The 17,426-nt window shown below is 45.3% G+C and overlaps 1 protein-coding gene across 20 annotated transcripts in view; it reads right to left on the bottom strand.

Moving 5' to 3' along the window:
• LOC121002857 overlaps positions 1-17,426 on the bottom strand; it is a 133,638-nt gene that overhangs the window by 13,590 nt on the left and 102,622 nt on the right. For all 20 annotated transcript variants that reach the window (XM_040434466.1, XM_040434472.1, XM_040434467.1 and 17 more), the window contains 3 exons: positions 16,583-16,725; positions 3,125-3,241; positions 23-77 (listed from right to left, as the gene is read on the bottom strand). In XM_040434466.1, coding sequence (XP_040290400.1) covers positions 23-77; positions 3,125-3,241; positions 16,583-16,725 — 315 coding nt within the window. The remainder of the gene's footprint in view (positions 1-22; positions 78-3,124; positions 3,242-16,582; positions 16,726-17,426) is intronic.

Genomic DNA, 17,426 nt, shown 5'->3' with positions numbered 1-17,426 from the left:
ACACAAATTAAAAGACACTCACTTTTGTCTGCTGTTCTGAGAGTCATCACAGTTTCCGTCCATATTGATGAATTAATCTGAAAAGCATTCAAAACAATGCTAAATTCTTGTTTCTCAACTGGTCACTTCTGTTTGATATTGTGACAAAGTCCTGCTGACTTCCTGTTACTTGTGCAGTGAAATGTTTTACTAACTTTCATTAAAGGACAAGCACTGCAACGCTGTAGACTATGTAGGGTCTGTGCTTTGTGTTGCACTCTAAGCCAGTTCACTTGAATGGGACTGAGCTACACAGACCATGTGACCAATAAATGTGATGTCACTGGCCTGGAAAGAGGCCGCAGCGCTCACCAACTGTACCCTCAAATACTGTCTATCTAGCATAAATAAAAAGTCAATGGCAGGCAGCAGTGCGTTAGCAAAAATAAAAAGTCTAGAAACTCTCCTTTCAAAATGCCTTTTGTTTCAGCCCCGTGGCTCCCGGGAACATGTTTATGGTCACGAGACAGCTGCAGCCAATCAATGGCCTCAATGGTCATGTGTGCAAGAAGAGTAGATCATACTTGCACACGTGATCAAGAACTGGCAGTGATGTGCTGTTCTTGGACATGACAGCAGAAGCAACCTCGTGACCAAGGACAGATTCCCACCACTATCGGCCTATCAGTATTTTGAAAAGTGAGTTAGGTTTTGTTTCTTTTATTTCTGCTAACTCGTTGCTGCCTGCCAGGCACTTATTAATTATGTTGGACAACCCCCTTTAAGTGCTCCTCAGCCACATATAAAAAAATATGAATGATGAGAAAATTAAACTTTTATGAAGTCAAAATTTTTTATTTATTTATAAAAAATAAATAAAAAATGTAACAATTTTTTTTTAAAAATTGCAAATTTCCAAGTTTCAATTTCTCTACTTCTATAATACATAGTAATACCTCCAAAAATTGTTATTACTTTACATTCCCCATATGTCTACTTCATGTTTGGATCATTTTGGGAATGATATTTTATTTTTTGGGGATGTTACAAGTCTTAGAAGTTTAGAAGCAAATCTTGAAATTTATCAAAAACGCAGTTTTTAGGGACCAGTTCAGGTCTGAAGTCACTTTGCGAGGCTTACATAATAGAAACCACCCAAAAATGACCCTATTCTATAAACTACACCCTCAAGGTACTCAAAACTGATTTTACAAACTTTGTTAACCCTTTAGGTTTTCCACAAGAATTAATGGAAAATAGAGATACAATTTCAAAATTTCACTTTTTTGGCAGATTTTCCATTTTAATAATTTTTTTACAGTTACAAAGCAAGGGTTAACAGCCAAACCAAACTCAATATTTATGGCCCTGATTCTGTAGTTTACAGAAACACCCCATATGTGGTCATAAACCGCTGTACGGGCACACGGCAGGGCGCAGAAGGAAAGGAATGCCATGTGGTTTTTGGAAGGCATATTTTGCTGGACTGTTTTTTTTTACACCATGTCTCATTTGAAGCCCCCCTGATGCACCCCTAGTGTAGAAACTCCAAAAGAGTGGCCCCATTTTAGAAACTATGGGATAGGGTGGCAGTATGGTTGGTACTAGTTTAGGGTACATATGATTTTTGGTTGCTCTATATTACACTTTTTGTGAGGCAAGATAACAAGAAATAGCTGTTTAGGCACCGTTTTTATTTTTTGTTATTTATAACATTCATCTGACAGGTTAGATCATGTGATATTTTTATAGACCAGGTTGTCACGGATGCGGCGATACCCAATATGTATACTTTTTTTTTATTTATGTAAGTTTTACACAATGATTTGATTTTTGAAGCAAAAAAAAAAAAATCATGTTTTAGTGTTTCCATAGTCTGAGAGCCATAATTTTTTCAGTTTTTGGGCGATTACCTTGGGTAGGGTATGATTTTTGCGGGATGAGATGATGGTTTTATTGGCACTATTTTGGGGTGCATATGACTCTTTGATCGCCATTACACTTTTTGTGATGTAAGGTGACAAAAAATTGTTTATTTAGCACAGTTTTTAATTTAATTTTTTTTACGGTGTTCATCTGAGGTGTTAGGTCATGTGATCTTTTTATAGAGCCGGTCGATACGAACGTGGCGATACCAAATATGTATACTTTTGTTTTTTATTTATGTAAGTTTTACACAATAACAGCTTTTTTAAAACAAAAAAAAATGATGTCTTAGTGTCTCCATATTCTGAGCCATAGTTTTTTTATTTTTTGGGCGATTGTCTCAGGAAGGGGCTCATTTTTTGCGGGATGAGGTGACGGTTAGATTGGTACTATTTTGGTGGGCAAACGTCTTTTTGATCGCTTGCTGTTGTACTTTTTGTGATGTAAAGTGACAAAAAAATGGTTTATTTAGCACAGTTTTTATTTTTTACGGTGTTCATCTGAGGGGTTAGGTCATGTGATATGTTTATAGAGCCGGTTGATACGGAGGCGGCGATACTTTACAATGCATTCCAATACTTCTGTATTGGAATGCATTGGCTGTATGAGTAATACTGTGTGTATTACTCATACAGCTTCCGGTCTGTGAGATCCAGGGGGCTGGATCTCACAGGCTCTTCACCGGAAGGCAGCGCGATGCCTTCCTTAGACATCGCGCTGCCTTCCATGCCATCGGGTCCCCTCTATAGCTGCATGGGGACCCGATGGCACCGCCACCGCAGGTCTGAATTGATCTGCGGTTTGCGGCGATCGCCGATACGGGGGGGGTCACATGACTCATCCACCCCCCCCCCCCCCCCCCCCGGCGTTGTGACAGGATGCCCGCTGAATGATTTGTTTAAAGTTAGGACGTACCGGTACGCCCTAAGTCCCTAAGGGTTTAAATGGGTTCTGCACTTTGTTTAAACTGAACAGAGCTTAGCAGCGCCCAGGCCAGTTGATACTAGTCGTGACGTCAATGGGCCAGCGGTAAACAGTGAGAAGGCCGCAGCGCTACTGCCTTCTCAAACAGCTGATCGGCGGGGGTCCCAGGTGTCGGACCCCCGCCGATCAGATGCCGATGATCTATCCCTTTTTTTTTGGGGCAGTGAATCAGATTATAATACAAAGTTTCTTTCATGAAATTTCAAAACATTTATTAAAACTCAATAAAAGATACCATGTACATCTTTGTTCCCTCTTCCCGTTCTATCTCCAAAGCCATTCTTCTTATGAATTGAGATTGATCTTCTTTGCTGCTTGGCTGAGCTTTTAGAACATATGGATATTCTTTTGCCTGTTTGAAAAGTGTTGCAAATGAAAATAATTCACACTTTAACTATGCCACATCAAGTGGACATTTGCACATTTACTGTAAATCACTTTTACATAGAAGTATTTGCTTTCTGGAGGACAGTATTACATCACTAAACCATGTCTGCAAGCATTATAACGTAATATTGTGAAATGTTATGATTAAAGAGAAAGTACCAGTCTGGAGACAAAAAGTAACATTTTATTAGATGAATAATTGCAAACAATTAGCAAAATGAGAATTTTGAGACAATTTGACAGCACTGCGAAATTTCCTTCTCTGGAAGGTACCAACTGGGTTGATTCTATACAGTTTCTGAATTGTAATGGAGTTTTGTGCCCAGATTTGGCAAGGATTTCTGGTCAGCAATTTAACTTGCACGTTTTATTAATTTGCTGTCTGTTGAACACAATAAGAAAATCGATTCAACCATTTTCTTCATAAATTCACCAAAATAAAACAAAAAAGTTGCACTTGCTAGTGCATCCTAAGCTGCAAATCAGTGAAACGCAAATAGAGCTAAAAATTCCCTTACCTCCAGCCAGAAGCCTGAACTATCTCTGTAATAAGATTTCCCTGTGTATAATGCAGCCCCACCTAGAAGACGACTTGGCTGCTTGTAAAGGGTTAATCTGCTAGAGGAGGAGGAAGCAGCTGCTGTACTACATACACACAGAGCCAGCAGCAGCTGAGGAGAAAGTGGTAGGAAATAGTGATGAGCGAGCACCAAAGTGTTTGGGTACTCGGTCCGACATAGCGATATTCGTGCGCTCGGCTGAGCACCAGAGTATAATAGAAGTCAATGGGAGACAATCAGGCACCCCCTGCTCGGAAGAGGGGAGGGTGCCTGGTTCATATGAAAAGGTCTGAAAGTGATGGAAACACCTCTGAAATAGATCTGGAACAGCAGGGGGACGATGTCTGGATGCATCTTGTACTCCAATGTTGCTGCTGGGAACCATGTTGTACGCCACTTTTACAGACCAACAAAAAAACTCCAAAAACCCCGCGCCACCCCAAAAAAAATAATAATAACGTTTGAGGAAAAATTGGTAGGAAACATTCTTTCCTGTATATTCAATTGTATATGTGTAAGTGCTGCCAAACATTATAAGGAAGAAGCACTCTGATACAGCCTGTATATCACATCAAGGAGGGCCTCATTCACATGGTGCTACAATTGTTCAGGTACACTGCTACACTCCTAAAGCCTATGCACTAAGTGAAAGGACTACCAAATATTACAAGGAACCGGCACTCCAATACACCCTTTCTTACACATAAAGGAGGACATCATACACACACTTGAAAAATTATCCTTGATGGTCTGCTGGTGACCTTCCAAAACATTCGGAGCGAGGGCATGCTGGTGACACTATAAAAAACTAGGGGCGAGTGCATGCTGCTGAGCTGACCTTCTAAAACATTATATGTGAGGGCCTTCAGGTGAGCAGATGTGTGTGTGTGTGTGTGTGTATATATGTGTGTGTGTGTGTGTGTGTATATATGTGTGTGTGTATGTATGTATGTATGTATGTATGTATGTGTGTATGTGTGTATGTATGTAACACTGCAGGAAAAAAAAAAAAAGGGAACACAAAAATAACACATCCTAGATCTGAATTAATTAAATATTCTTCTGAAATACTTTGTTCTTTACATAGTTGAATGTGCTGACAACAAAATCACACAAAATTAAAAAAATGGAAATCAAATTTTTCAACCCATGGAGGTCTGGATTTAGAGTCACACTCAAAATTAAATTGGAAAAACACACTACAGGCTGATCCAACTTAATGGATGTAATGTCCTTAAAACAAGTCAAAATGAGGCTCAGTAGTGTGTGTGGCCTCCACGTGCCTGTATGACCTCCCTACAACGCCTGTGCATGCTCCTGATGAGGTGGCGGACGGTCTCCTGAGGGATCTCCTCCCAGACCTGGACTAAAGCATCTGCCAACTCCTGGACAGTCTGTGGTGCAACGTGACGTTGGTGGATAGAGCGAGACATGATGTCCCAGATCTGCTCAATTGGATTCAGGTCTGGGGAACGGGCGGGCCAGTCCATAGCATCAATGCCTTCGTCTTGCAGGAACTGCTGACACACTGCAGCCACATGAGGTCTAGCATTGTCTTGCATTAGGAGGAACCCAGGGCCAACCGCACCAGCATATGGTCTCACAAGGGGTCTGAGGATCTCATCTCGGTACCTAATGGCAGTCAGGTTACCTCTGGCGAGCACATGGAGGGCTGTGCGGCCCTCCAAAGAAATGCCACCCCACACCATTACTGACCCAATGCCAAACCGGTCATGCTGGAGGATGTTGCAGGCAGTAGAACGTTCTCCACGGCGTCTCCAGACTCTGTCACGTCTGTCACATGTGCTCAATGTGAACCTGCTTTCATCTGTGAAGAGCACAGGGCACCAGTGGCGAATTTGCCAATCTTGGTGTTCTCTGGCAAATGCCAAACGTCCTGCACGGTGTTGGGCTGTAAGCACAACCCCCACCTGTGGACGTTGGGCCCTCATATCACCCTCATGGAGTCGGTTTCTGACCGTTTGAGCAGACACATGCACATTTGTGGCCTGCTGGAGGTCATTTTGCAGGACTCTGGCAGTGCTCCTCCTGTTCCTCCTTGCACAAAGGCGGAAGTAGCGGTCCTGCTGCTGGGTTGTTGCCCTCCTACAGCCTCCTCCACGTCTCCTGATGTACTGTACCTGTCCTGGTAGCGCCTCCATGCTCTGGACACTACGCTGACAGACACAGCAAACCTTCTTGCCACAGCTCGCATTGATGTGCCATCCTGGATAAGCTGCACTACCTGAGCCACTTGTGTGGGTTGTAGACTCCGTCTCATGCTACCACTAGAGTGAAAGCACCGCCAGCATTCAAAAGTGACCAAAACATCAGCCAGGAAGCATAGGAACTGAGAAGTGGTCTGTGTTCACCACCTGCAGAACCACTCCTTTATTCGGGGTGTCTTGCTAATTGCCTATAATTTCCACCTGTTGTCTATCCCATTTGCACAACAGCATGTGAAATTGATTGTCACTCAGTGCTGCTTTTTAAGTGGACAGTTTGATTTCACAGAAGTGTGATTGACTTGGAGTTATATTGTGTTGTTTAAGTGTTCCCTTTATTTTTTTGAGCAGTGTATATATATATATATATATATATATATATATATATATATATATATATATATATATATACATATATACACACTTTTTTGTGAGGCAAGGTAAAAGGCAAGGTAACCAAAAATGGCTGTTCTGGCACAGTTGTTATTTTTGTTCACCTGAACAGAGTAGATAATGTTATATTTTTATAGAGCAGGTCGTAACGACGTGGCGATACATAATGTCTATTTTTGGAATTTAATTTTGGATTTACACAATAAATCCATTTTTTTTTTTTAAATAAAAATAAAAAAAATCATGTTTTAGTGTCTCCACTTTCTGAAAGCAATAAGGAGACTTTTGTATTACTTACCAGTAAAGTCTCTTTCTCGCTCTTCCTTGGGGGACACAGGAAACCATGGGTATAGCTCTGCTCCCTAGGAGGCGTGACACTAAGCGAAAGCTGTAAGCCCCTCCTCCATCAGCTATACCCTTCAGCCTGGAGAAGAGACTGCCAGTTGCGTGTCCAAGTAGTGAAAGATAACCAGCAACCGGAAAAAGAACTGTCGAGCCCCAACGGGGGCAACCAAGCCGGAACCACAACTGTAACCCAATGAAGGGCGGGTGCTGTGTCCCCCAAGGAAGAGCGAGAAAGAGACTTTACTGGTAAGTAATACAAAAGTCTCCTTTTCTCGCCCATATTCCTTGGGGGACACAGGAAACCATGGGACGTTCCAGAGCAGTCCCAGAAGGGAGGGACCAGAACAAACTCAACCAACACCAGAGGCATCAATCAACTGCCGCCTGCAACACCAGACGGCCTAAAGCAGCGTCAGCCGACGCATGAGTATGCACCCTGTAGAACTTGGTGAAGGTGTGCAAGGAGGACCAAGTGGCCGCCTTGCAAATCTGCTCCGAAGAAGCCCGATTTCTCTGAGCCCAGGAAGCCCCGACCGCTCTAGTGGAGTGAGCGGTAACACCAAGGGGAGGAACCCTGCCCTTGGCGAGATAAGCCTCAGTAACAGCCATCTTGACAAAACGAGCGATAGCAACTTTGGATGCCGCCATCCCTCTGCGCGACCCTTCCGGGACCACAAAGAGCGAGTCAGTATGCCTGAAAGAGCTGGTTACTTCCAGGTAAATCTTGAGCGCCCTGACAACGTCCAGGCGATGAAGCTTCCTCTCCCGCGGATGGGAAGGGGAAGGACACAAAGAGGGGAGAACGATGTCCTCGTTCAGATGAAAGGCGGAGACCACCTTAGGAAGGAAGGAAGGGACCGGACGAAGAACCACCTTGTCCTGGTGGAACACTAGGAAAGGTTCCAGACAGGAGAGTGCAGCCAATTCGGACACCCTCCGAAGAGAGGTGATGGCTACAAGGAAAATAACCTTGCAGGACAGAAGTCGCAAGGAAACCGTCCGCAGAGGCTCGAAAGGAGAAGCCTGGAGCGCTGAGAGAACCAGGTTCAGGTCCCAGGGCGGTACCGGAGGGCGATACGGGGGAACCGCGTGAGCCACGCCCTGAAGGAAGGTCTTGACAGGACCAAGGGGGGCCAGTGGGCGCTGAAACAAAATGGACAGCGCAGATACCTGACCCTTCAAAGAACTAAGGCCTAGACCTTGGGCCAGTCCGCTCTGCAGGAAGGACAAAACGGTGGGGAGAGAAAAGCGGAGCGGAGGAATCCCCAGCTCGGCACAGAACCCCAAAAAAGTCCTCCAGGTCCTATAATAGATCCTAGAAGAGGACGGCTTACGGGCGCGGATCATGGTGCGGACGACGTCCGCAGAAAAGCCCCTACGTGTCAGGACGGTGGTCTCAACAACCACGCCGTCAAACGTAGGGACCCTAAACGCGGGTGGAAGATCGGTCCCTGAGAGAGAAGATCTTCCCTGGCGGGCAGTGGCCAGGGCGCGTCTGCCAGGAGCAGCATGAGGTCGGCATACCAAGACCGGCGGGGCCAGTCCGGAGCGACCAGAATCACCGAGACGCCTTCCGCCGCGATCTTCCGAAGGACCTTGGGCAGGAGAGGGATGGGAGGGAATATGTATGGGCGCGCGAAGCCTCGCCAAGGAAGAACGAGGGCGTCGGCTCCGCAAGCTCCCGGATCCCTGGCCCTGGACAGATAGGCGGGGACCTTGTGATTGAATTTTGAGGCCATGAGGTCCACGTCCGGAATGCCCCAACGAAGGCAAATGGCCTCGAATACCTCCGGGTGAAGAGACCACTCGCCGGGGTCGACGGTGGTGCGACTGAGGAAGTCCGCCGCCCAATTGTCCACCCCTGGAATAAAAATTGCAGATAGGGCCGGGACGTGGGCTTCCGCCCAACGGAGAATGCTGGTGACCTCTCGCATCGCTGCAGCGCTGCGAGTGCCCCCCTGGTGGTTTATGTATGCCACGGCCGTGGCGTTGTCTGATTGTACACGAACTGGATGACCCTTCAGCAGATGAGTCCAGTGTCGTAGAGACAGAAGGGATTGTAGCAGTGGCCATGTAACAGTGGCCATGTTGGTAGCAGCGGTGGGAGGGAGGAAGGGGAGGCTGGAGCAGCCACTCTCACCATACGCTGTCTTCGCCCTCAGTCCATCCAGCGGGGGTCGCCCCTTCAGCTCCTGGCACCGCGGTGGCAGGAAGCCGGGGGAGGGACTTGGCGTGCGGGCGACCCTGAGCTGGCGGGACGCAGGGGAGCGAGGCTGCCCTGGTCCACCTTGTCTTCTGTGGGGGAGGCGGCAGTGCGGAATTACCGGCACTGGCGCAACTCAACCCCGGGAGAAACAGAGGGGTCTAATGCGCCTCTGTTGTCCCTGTAGGTAGAAAAAAACCGAGTTAAAAACAACAAATACTTAAAAATAAAAATAATAGGATAACAACCCTGCATAAGCAGGGGGTGTCTTGCCTCCTTGGACACTAAGCAAAAACTGGCAGTCTCTTCTCCACGCTGAAGGGTATAGCTGATGGAGGAGGGGCTTACAGCTTTCGCTTAGTGTCACGCCTCCTAGGGAGCAGAGCTATACCCATGGTTTCCTGTGTCCCCCAAGGAATATGGGCGAGAAATCTTTTTTGATTTAAGGGCGATTGTCTTAGTTAGGGGCTCATTTTTTGTGGGATGAGATGACTTTGATTGGTACTATTTTGGGGTACATATGACTCTTAAGTCGCCGGCCATCCTGAAGGGTGACGGCTTGTATGGAGGTCAACACGGCCATCCTACATGGCGGGGGAAGGGGGTAGAGGGAGAGGGACGCCCCTTCCATAGAGCGGTCCCTAAGGACCATGACATGGAAGGGGTTAGGTCTGCAGTTTAAAGCAGACTGTCAGCTGTATGTTACAGCTGACAGCAGAGGTCGCACTAAATTTTTTCAAAGAAGAGTAAAAATACTCTTAACAATTTTGAGGAGTATTTTTAGCCAGAGAGTACGAATTTTGCAGATAGATATATATATATATATATATATATATATATATATATATATATATATATATATATATATATATATATATATATAGAGAGAGAGAGAGAGAGAGAGAAAGAAAGAAAGTCCGCAGCACTCCTTCAAGTAAAAAATGTGCAATTTATTGACACATGTCAGCAAAGACAACGTTTCGGTCCTCTCACAGGGCCTTTCTCAAGTCAAGTGAACATAAAAGTGCATAGTGCAAAAATAAATACATCTCTACATCATGACCCATTCCATTAATGGCCAATAGGGTACTAGTGCACTCCCATTCGTGGGTGGACTTCAATTCATATAATTAACTCCACATATTAACATACACACCAACGAAGGTCAGGGCATATCAGTGATACATTCAGTAATAATCATCATGAGTGTATACAAGTGCATATACTAAAGTGAACAGTGCAATTTAAAAAGGCATTGACTATATTACCTTGCCGCAAGCCTGTCCGTGGGCCAAGAAGCGTGGGGAGAAGGCGTCTTTGCTTGTGCTGGAGCACGCCACTCATCCGCGTCCACTGCTCCTTACTGCGCATGTATCTAACCCATTACCTTTATGACGCAGCATATATTAGTCATGCGTCGCCTCTAGGGCGGAAGCCAACGTGGTGACGCACGATCGATCACTTCCGAGCGCAGCGCACATACAAAGTGTGCGTCAGCACGCAGTCCAATCGTCCGCGCCCCACCACGAATCCCTATCCACCATCTTAGTTTCAGGCATTTGTTTGGGCACTATTATTATGCCTCCATACAACCCCATATTTCATCATCCCTATCCAGTACCCGGCACAGGCAAGAGTCAGGGCAATAGTCAATGCATCCAAGAATATATATTAGCATAGACATATCACTGTATCTTCCATTTAATTCACCTTATACAGAGCGCAGATAACATCAGACCATAAGTCCTGCAGACTGGATATCTAGCCAACCATTCCTCCTGTTACCCTAAATTCCACATTTAACCCTTTCGGTTTCAGGGTATCCAGCCGAAAGATCCACCTTAGCTCAGTTTTCTTTAATTTACTTAATCGGTCCCCTCCTCTCTCCAATGGTTTAACATGGTCTATAATCATACATTTTAGATCACTTTCTTTATGATTTTTTTCAGCAAAATGCTTTGATACGGGCAAATCTCTTCTTTTATTCCTAATAGATTGTCTATGGTTATTCAACCTAGTCTTTAGATCACAAGTGGTTTCGCCAACATATAATTTTTTACAGGGGCACCATAGTACATATATCACCCATGACGAATCACAGGTGAGATAATGTCTTATGTCAAAGGTCTCACCCGTGTCTATGTGAGAACACAGATCCCTTGGCCATCTGTTTACAGTTCACACATCCCAGACACGGGAAAGAGCCCGTGCGCCTTGTTTTAAGAAACGTCTGTCTCAATTGTCCTTTGTCTGGTACTTTGGAGTGTACTACCCTATCCCTGATGTTCCCTGCTCTTCTATATGCCATCATAGGCGAATTTTTAAAAGCCGCAATGTTAGGGTGTCCACTGCTCAATAACCCCCAATGCCGCCTCACTATCTTTTCAATATCAGGACTCAACTCATTGTATGATGATACAAACGGCAATCTGTCACTAATCTGTCTTTGTTTGGGGGTCAACAATTCATCTCTAGAGATCTTTTTAGCTCTTTCCGCATGTTTTTTTACTAACTTTTTAGGATACCCCCTATCTATAAAGGATTGTTCCATATTTGTCATCGCTGAATTCATATTCTCATCTTTGTCAACTATTCTCCGTACTCAAAGCATTTGACTGTACGGCAGAGAATCTACCATCCTTCTTGGATGCCCACTAGTAAAATGCAACAATGTGTTCTTATCTGTGGCCTTAATGTTCAAATCCATATGTACCAGTTCGTCCTCAATGTATACTTGTGTGTCCAAGTATTGCACCCGGTCAGTCGATGCCGTTAACGTAAACTGGATCTCCCGATCAAGGGAGTTCAAGTATACGTGAAAGTCCATCCACTGCTCCATGGTGCCACCCCAAATGAGGAAGATATCGTCTATGTATCTCCACCACGTCAAAACCTGGTTGAAGTGGGGAGATACATAGACAAGACGTTCCTCAAATGACCGCACAAAAATATTTGCATAAGTGGGCGCGGCATTAGAGCCCATTGCCGCGCCCATCTTCTGCAAAAAATAATGTCCCTGGAACACAAAATAATTATTCCTCAGGGACAATTCCAACAGTGTCAGTATAAACTGTCGTACTGGAGCGGAATATTCTGAATGTTGTAACATCTCCGCTACAGCCGACAAGCCTTTTCCGTGGTCAATCGAGGTATATAATGACACTATGTCAAAAGAAGCCACAATCGCCCCTTTTGGTACCCGCATTCCTTTAATTTTGGTGATGAAGTCTCCGGTATCCCTGACGTATGATTTAGCACCCATAGCATATTCTCTCAGTATCTTATCCAAAAACACATTTATGTTGGATAGGATCGAACCCCTACCAGAAATTATAGGCCGCCCCGGAGGGTCGACCAACCTTTTATGTATCTTTGGTAATACGTATATCGTGGGTGTAACCGGGGACTTCACCACCAAAAACTCTTTTAGTTGTCTATCAATAATACCATTCTGTACTGCAACAGTCAAATGTACATCTATTTTCCTTGCAATATCGAACCTGAGTTGGCATGTGAGTTGACAAGTGGAACAAAATCACTTTTTAAATGCAAATCAAACTGTTTCAAAGTAAGTAGACCATCAGAATTGCTGACTTCATTAATATTCATGGCACCAGTGGAGTAAAATTTATGATTATAGGCCATGTTAAACCATTGGAGAGAGGAGGGGACCGATTAAGTAAATTAAAGAAAACTGAGCTAAGGTGGATCTTTCGGCTGGATACCCTGAAACCGAAAGGGTTAAATGTGGAATTTAGGGTAACAGGAGGAATGGTTGGCTAGATATCCAGTCTGCAGGACTTATGGTCTGATGTTATCTGCGCTCTGTATAAGGTGAATTAAATGGAAGATACAGTGATATGTCTATGCTAATATATATTCTTGGATGCATTGACTATTGCCCTGACTCTTGCCTGTGCCGGGTACTGGATAGGGATGATGAAATATGGGGTTGTATGGAGGCATAATAATAGTGCCCAAACAAATGCCTGAAACTAAGATGGTGGATAGGGATTCGTGGTGGGGCGCGGACGATTGGACTGCGTGCTGACGCACACTTTGTATGTGCGCTGCGCTCGGAAGTGATCGATCGTGCGTCACCACGTTGGCTTCCGCCCTAGAGGCGACGCATGACTAATATATGCTGCGTCATAAAAGGTAATGGGTTAGATACATGCGCAGTAAGGAGCAGTGGACGCGGATGAGTGGCGTGCTCCAGCACAAGCAAAGACGCCTTCTCCCCACGCTTCTTGGCCCACGGACAGGCTTGCGGCAAGGTAATATAGTCAATGCCTTTTTAAATTGCACTGTTCACTTTAGTATATGCACTTGTATACACTCATGATGATTGATTATTACTGAATGTATCACTGATATGCCCTGACCTTCGTTGGTGTGTATGTTAATATGTGGAGTTAATTATATGAACTGAAGTCCACCCACGAATGGGAGTGCACTAGTACCCTATTGGCCATTAATGGAATGGGTCATGATGTAGAGATGTATTTATTTTTGCACTATGCACTTTTATGTTCACTTGACTTGAGAAAGGCCCTGTGAGAGGACCGAAACGTTGTCTTTGCTGACATGTGTCAATAAATTGCACATTTTTTACTTGGAGTGCTGCGGACTTTCTTTCTCTATTGATTCCGTCCTGCATCGAGGGACCACCGCGGGCACCCACACAACTACAGCTGTGCTTGAAGGAGTGCTGCCTGACCTTTTCTATATATATATATATATATATATATATACATATATATACATATACACACACACACACATACATACACCACCCCCGTATTTTTCGCCCTATAAGACGCACCTAGCTTTTTGATGGTAATTTTTGGTGGGCTTTGAACTAATAGGCGCCTGTGGATGGCACCGTTATGGGGGCGCCTGTGGATGGCACCGTTATGGGGGCGCCTGTGGATGGCACAGTTATGGGGGCGCCTGTGGATGGCACCGTTATGGGGGCGCCTGTGGATGGCACCGTTATGGGGGCGCCTGTGGATGGCACCGTTATGGGGGCGCCTGTGGATGGCACCGTTATGGGGGCGCCTGTGGATGGCACCGTTATGGGGGCGCCTGTGGATGGCACCGTTATGGGGGCGCCTGTGGATGGCACCGTTATGGGGGCACCTGTGGATGGCACCGTTATGGGGGCGCCTGTGGATGGCACCGTTATGGGGGCACATGTGGATGGCACAGTTATGGGGGCGCCTGTGGATGGCACCGTTATGGGGGCGCCTGTGGATGGCATGGCACTGCTATGGAGGGATCTGTGGATGACCGATAAATAGCATCTTATGGTATTTGACATCCACAGATCCCCCCGATAACAGTGTCAGCCACTGTGAATGACCCCCAATACAGGGGGTGGGGGCTGGCATCTACACTAGTTTTTAAATGGCAGCGGGGGCCCAGTGCAGTCATTGGATTCTATTGCGCCGCTCACTGTACTAATCGTATCTACTGTAACTGCAGGCAGGCAATGTTTAACTATAGATATGTTCGATTCAGCACTGAGCAACCTGTACTTACGATCATAGCAGGCTGGAGGCAGGAGGCTGGGCGGCCACTGGCAGCGTAACTCACTACGTCACCTGCCTGCGCCACATGCTTCAGTCATAAATTGGGCGGAGCAGGCACGTGACGTAGGAAGCTACGCTGCCAGTGCCCGCCCAGCCTCCTGCCTGCTATGATCGTAAGTACAGGCTGCTCAGTGCTGGATCGAACATATCTATAGTTAAACATTGCCTGCCTGCAGTTACAGTAGATACGATTAGTACAGTGAGCGGGGCCCGATGCAAGAGAATACAGTGACTGCACCGGGGCCCGGAGCAATAGAATACAGTGACTGCAACGGGGCCCGCTGCCATTACAAAACTAGAGGCCGGCCCCCAACCCCTCCTCACTGATACACACGCCGGCTAGGCTGTGCGGCATGCGATCAGCGGTGTATCAGTGTAAAAACGGCAGCATTCGCCCCATAACACGCACTGCCATTTTCCTCCCACTTTTTTTTTGGGGGGGGGGGAAGAGTGCGTCTTATAGGGTGAAAAATACGGTATATATAATATGCATAGGCCCAAATAATGTTACAAGGCTGATATTTCTGCAGGGAAACTATTGCTAGTCTCCCATGCAGAAATAAATGTAGACAATTTTACATTTATCCAACATCATACACTAAACATAAGACCACTGCTGCCATACACAGCGCCCACCTGACGCTGCCATACACAGATTACATACACAGCTCTACCACATGCCCATTACACAGATAGTTTACTATATACACATTGCACACACAGCTCTGCTACATGTCCATTACACAGATAGAACTACTCTGTGCACATTACACACAGAAAACTGTACAATAGACTGGTTACACTGACATAGCCCTGCTTTATACACACCTCCATACATAAAGTACCTCTGCATTCTCCACCAGCACAGTCCTACACGGAGCATGTGCTCCCCTAACTCCTCCCACACATATGGCTGATCACATGACTATGACATCACCACAGGTCCTGTAACCACAATGCAGTGTTTAGTCCAGACTCTGGAGCTGCTCCTGGTGAAAGAGATGTCAGTGAGGGGCGGGGCTTCTCTGGAGAGGGGCAGGGCTTCATGTGTGCCAGACCTGATACAGGAGGGTGGGGATGGGGGAGTAGGCGGGAGAGGGAGACAGGAGGAATTACAGAAAATCCATCAGATGACGAATTCTCTGTAAACTCACTGAGAGCAGCCTGCTGTGAATAGGAAGCACAGGCTGTAGCTATAAATAGAACCAACTGGAGAAATGATTTTCTCCACAAAATAAATCTGTGTACTTTTTTTTTTTTTTTTTTTTTACAAGGGAGTCCTTATCCTTTAAGACCTCACAAAACTGGTATAAACTGATTAATACATATTGGTCACTGAGCATTTATAACTTTAGGGTAGGTTGACATCTGCATTATGAAATCCAACAGGATGTTCCGGAAGAAAAATGCCTGCTTGATTTCACTGTATCCAGCATTGTCAGAAAGTAGGATACCCACTGGATCCCTGTTGACTAAAATGGGATCAGTCCACTTTATGGCATTAATGCCGGGTTTCAGTCATTCATGCAGCAGTTTTTGTCTGGCGGGCAGCTGGCATTTATGCTGGAACAGCATACCAGATCACATAACACTAGTGTGAACCTAGTGTCCGTGTTATTAGGGAATTTACCACATGCCCAAACTGGAAAAAAAAAAGAGAAAGAAATAAAAGCAACAGATTCTTTTTGAAAATAAAACTGTATTTCTCACCCAATGCCAAAGAAGACCAGAAAGCAGTGAGTACAGAGTCCAGGAGCGCTGCATTCACAGCTTCCCAGTCTTCCAGTACTAATAAGCGCTTCCCTATTGGAACAGTGTATCTACAATAATTGAAAGAAAGAATGCCTCTAAAGAAGCCAGTGCAAGACATATCTGTGAAATATTGAAAAATCTATATACAGGCATGTTTGATTTTTTGCTGCTCCCCCTTTTTTCAGATACATTAGTACACATTCCGCAATTCCAGAAAAAGTTACAAATACTCACCAGATAAAGTTTTCGGTGTCCAAACCCAGCCAGATGCTCTACCATAGGGTCAACATCTGTGTCGCATTCACACAGATGACAAAAATATTTAATTTCTGATTCATTTCCTTTTTTTAAACAATATTCTAGGACATACTCCAAACCTGCAGAAATATAAAATTCTCTGGTTATTAAGCCCAAAATGAGTAAAATGCAATAATAAAATAAATTGTCACCGTGAACATAAGCTTTAAAGAGAATTTCCAATAAAAAGACAATAATGCGAGTTTATTTTACTTGCATAATTACTGGCATTATTATACACTGGTAGGCAGGAAGTTTTTCTGCTCCCCACCACTCTTATAGAAAATGAATGGAGCAGCATTGTGCATGCTCTGTCTGCTGCTCCATTAAAGGGGTTGTCCAAGTTATATTTATTGATTACCTATCCTCAGGATAGGTCATCAATATCAGATCAGTGGGGGTCCAACAGCCGGCACCCTCGCCGATCAGCTGTTTGAAGAGAAGGTGCGCTCCATGCCAGCGCTGCCTCCTCTTCATTGTTTACCTGCTCGCTGTCGCATCTTCAGCGGTGAGCAGGTGTATTTAGGTAGGAGTTGGTTGCAGAGGCGGGACACACACCTATCTGACATTCATGGTGTATCCTGGCAATGAATAGAGCGATCTCTGGATCCATGTGAGGTACAGGGCTGGTTCTAAGGGCTGTATTAGATTAAAAGATCTGGCAGACGATTGTCGGGAGGGAAGAGTTTCTTCCCAGCAATCACCTGCTCGCCAGCAGAGATTGTTGCTATTACATGCAGCAATCTCCTCCACAGCATGGGGAGGAGCGATCTATATGCCA

This window comes from Bufo bufo, chromosome 5, assembly GCF_905171765.1.
Source record: "Bufo bufo chromosome 5, aBufBuf1.1, whole genome shotgun sequence".
Lineage (NCBI taxonomy): Eukaryota > Metazoa > Chordata > Amphibia > Anura > Bufonidae > Bufo > Bufo bufo.
This window is presented reverse-complemented; position numbering and strand designations above follow the sequence as displayed.